This window comes from Cariama cristata, unplaced genomic scaffold, assembly GCF_000690535.1.
Source record: "Cariama cristata isolate BGI_N322 unplaced genomic scaffold, ASM69053v1 scaffold17608, whole genome shotgun sequence".
Taxonomy (NCBI): domain Eukaryota; kingdom Metazoa; phylum Chordata; class Aves; order Cariamiformes; family Cariamidae; genus Cariama; species Cariama cristata.
Window position 1 is genome coordinate 4,180 of NW_009631851.1, and position 3,708 is coordinate 7,887.

Here is a 3,708-nt window from a genome sequence, read left to right on the forward strand (position 1 = left end):
GCAACAGTTATTGCAGAAAAGTCCTGATGCTTATTGCAGTCTGTACCCCAAACGCTCAAACCCATGCCCAATGCTCAGTTGTGCTGATAGGAAACAGCACCCAGCACCTCCCCACACTGCTCATGCAGATGTCATTGAGCAGATTCACTACTTTCTCCAGTTATTAGAACTGCTGGGGTTATTTTCCCTTTCTAAATCAAAGGTGCAAAAGAGAGTGTAGTATAAATCACTATTCCACGTTCAGGCTATGTAATCAGCTTCAGGTACCCTGTCCCACTCCCCAGCAAAGACAGCGTATGTTTGCTTTGGCCAGTTGCATACTGTTTATGCTAGGAGAGGTAGAAGATGCCTCATACAGCTAGACTCACTGCAGAAAAAGATACCAGGAGCTGGTTTTGTGTCATAGTGTGAGGACTTAAGTACATGCAATCCCCAGAGGAAGCCATGTCTCACCTTGTGAGGAACGGAGTTCATGCTTCTGCAGAGCAAGTCACCACCAGAGCACCACTAAGAAGGCAGTGCCTTACAAGGCACAGTCCTGCCCTGCTGCAGCTCTGGTCTTTTAAAGGACAAGACAAAAGTAGCCAGTTCCAAGGGGGCTGCACATGTACCAGCACTCCTAACTTCATTTCCACTTCTCATGCTCCTGCTCTTCCCAGCTGCAGAGCTGTACCTGTGAGCCGCAACGTGAGACAGGCAAGCTGTGAGATTGGTACAGCTCCAAGCCTAAATCTTCCTCACTCCAAAGCCTCAACATCCAAACTCTTGGAACAAAAGATAGAGCCAAGCTCCAGTTTGGCAGAGGATCCCTCCTGTGTCACCCACTTGGAATCTCCTTCAGTTGCATGGTCCCTTAAGGAGCAAAGCCCAACCTCTGTCAGAGGCAGTCACTTCCCCAGCACTTGCTGTGACACTCTACCACAAGCCACTCAAAAATAACATGCCCTGCACAATCTCACCTTCCTACAAGCACTTCACATTGCTTCAGCTGCTAAGATGATCCTGAGATAGTCAGGCTGAGCTTTTCCAGAGCAACCCCACACTAATTCCATTCACAGACAGGAATGGGGCCTCAAATTCAACATGTTTCCCTGGAAAAACATTCTGTCTAAATTACTTCTTTAAAACAAGCTAAATGACTTACTTAACACTCAGAGTTCAAGCTGCAGCAGTTTCATGAAGACAAAAATCAAAAGGGAAGAGATGACGACGTCATGAATCAGGGTAAATACATAACTTTTCTACTTTTCTGCAGTCCCAGTGCTGTCAGCAGCAGGGCCAGCTCTGGCTTCCAGAGGGGATGCAGTTAAGGGACAGAGCAAAGGACGTGGCTTCAGCAAAGAAGAAAGTCAAGAGGAGATTTGGAAAACCATGAGAAAAATCAGTTTGGCAAGAGGCTACTCCATCTTTCAGTAGCACAAAGAGCTAAGGGATGTCAGATGATTTAAGATAAAACAAGACTTGTGCTCTAAAAAACAAAGGAAGCTAAAAGCTGTATGAACTTGAGAGCGTCATCTACATCCTGATTATTTGGCGGTAAAAAGCCAACGGCAATTCAAAGTGCATTAGTTGGGAGAGCCCAGCTGGGTCAGCATCAGCCTGGCCACGGGCAACGGCCAGGCCTCAACACAAGCCCAGAGCAAGGTATCAGCCCACGTGTGTCTTTGAACACAGAGATCCCTTGCCTGGCCCAGCGGGCAACAAATGGCTACAGTCCATTCCATCAGTCTCCATCCCGGGGAAATCGCCTTTGCAGCATAACGAGGAGCACAGGGCAGCCTGCTGCTGAGGGATGAGACTGGTCCCACCCTACGTCTGCTCCCCTTCCCACCCACCCTCATGCCATCGAGGCAGCAGGCTCAGAAGAGTGGCAGGCACTCTTTCGCACAGTCTAGAGGTGGAAGCTTTATCTGAAACCCTTCCCAAGGGAAGAGGGAGGCCTGCATGTCCACATTGATGCAGAGTAAGCCTAGCATGAGCTGACGCTGGTATTCCTCCCACTTCATCATGACATCAGACAGGGAACGGTTGCTTCTCATCCACATAGGCAGTGCTTCACCACAAGCTGAAGCAGAAGAAATTGGCAGGCTCTGGGCCCCTCCAAGCTCGAGGTGATAGTAAAGCCTGAAAGGCAAACACATGCAAAGAATCAGTACCTGGGAAGACTTGGGCAGGTCACCGGATCAGAGCTCCAGAACCATAGAGCTATTTTGTTCTACCACTGACTGCATGATCTTAGTCAGAAGTCTCTGTGTGTGTGCCTGTTTTCCCCTCTTCACATCTCCTGATTATTCAAACCGTGAGCTCTTGTGGGTAAGAATCACTCCCTTGTACTAGGATCCAAATCACAGCTGGGACCCTCTGCCTACTACTGTAATACACTGTTTCCTATCCCTCACCCAGCAACACAGCCTTGCCTCAGCCTCAAACCATGACCTGCTGCAGAGAATTCAGTTCAGAAGCACAGGCACACACACAGACCCAAAGCACTCTGTCTCATTTGGAAACCCTCTGGTGTTTCCTGGTCACCCTAGTGACTCCCCACCCTAAACCAGGCCTAGATCTCAAGGCAGAAAAGGTCATTTGAACACAAGTACCTCTTGGAAGGAACTTTTAAGGGACCTTGGGCCAGCAAATACCACACAGACAAGCACCTCCGTCTTCTACAGGGAGCATGGAATAAGCTAGCATATTGTTTTAATTAAACCTACATCATCTGCCCCATTGCTGTAGTAACAGCTTCATTACGGGGTCTGCCCTGTAATGGGAAGAAGGAAGGAGACCATGTGCTGAGTCTACCCAACAGTTAATGAAGCCAAGAGACCATGGACCAGATTTGCATTTTAGGTGGGGAAGTAAATCCTTCCAGTTAATTTGTGCCTTACTTGCTCTGCTCCAGTGGAGTAGAGTCTGTAGAAGTCAAAGGTAAAAGGGGAAACGGAAGACTTCTCCAGAACTGTGCTGTGGAGGAAAGCAGCCATACCTTGCTGAAAGATGGCTGCCCAGTTTCTTCTTGGCTTTCTTCACAAGATAGTTGCAGATTTCAGTCATCTGCTCCCTCATCCATCTAATATCTTCAGGGATATCTGGGAGCCATTCCAGCAACCTGGGAAAAGGCAGGAGACAACCATTTGTTGGGCCACCCAAAGGATAGGATGAAAAGAACACCAGTTTTGTCTCCTATCTATGGTTACTCATTATTTTTAGTGACAAATGCATTAAGGGCCATTTACACTACCATTCAGAGAATTAAGGGGGAGAAGCTGTGAAGGCTGAGAACAGCCCAAGAACTTATTCTTTACAATTTGGGTCCATGCTTTCAATATTTTTCATCCATTTTCAGATTTGGAAAGTGTTTTTCCCTAAGCCTTTCTAACACAATCTCCTTCCAGAAGCTTTTTGTAGGGCATTTTGTACTAAGAACAAGTCTGACAGACCTGTCTTCCCAGCCATTTATGTGTAGAGCTGGAAATGGCTGGGACTACTCTACCCCTTGCTCCAGAGGGGAATCACCTCCTCTGTGGTTCCTACTTTCATCCCTGCACTCCCAGTTCAGAAGTCTCTCTCCAGGCTCCAAAATTTATCACTGTTTTCTAGGGCAAGTTGCAGCATACAGCCATCTTCCTTTAAGCTGCAAGTATTGGCTGTAGTTAAATGACACATGAAGCTAAGAAAAGTTTGGGGCTGGTTTTTTTTTTTTTTTGTTTT

The 3,708-nt window shown here is 47.3% G+C and overlaps 1 protein-coding gene across 1 annotated transcript in view; it reads right to left on the reverse strand.

Moving 5' to 3' along the window:
- Positions 1 to 1,345: 1,345 nt before the first annotated feature.
- PNPLA2 (patatin-like phospholipase domain containing 2) overlaps positions 1,346 to 3,708 on the reverse strand; it is a gene marked incomplete at its 5' end in the record, with an annotated part of 9,908 nt that continues 7,545 nt past the window's right edge. Inside the window, 2 exons of the mRNA XM_009706143.1 lie at positions 1,346 to 2,124; positions 2,984 to 3,106. Coding sequence (XP_009704445.1) covers positions 1,860 to 2,124; positions 2,984 to 3,106 — 388 coding nt within the window. The remainder of the gene's footprint in view (positions 2,125 to 2,983; positions 3,107 to 3,708) is intronic.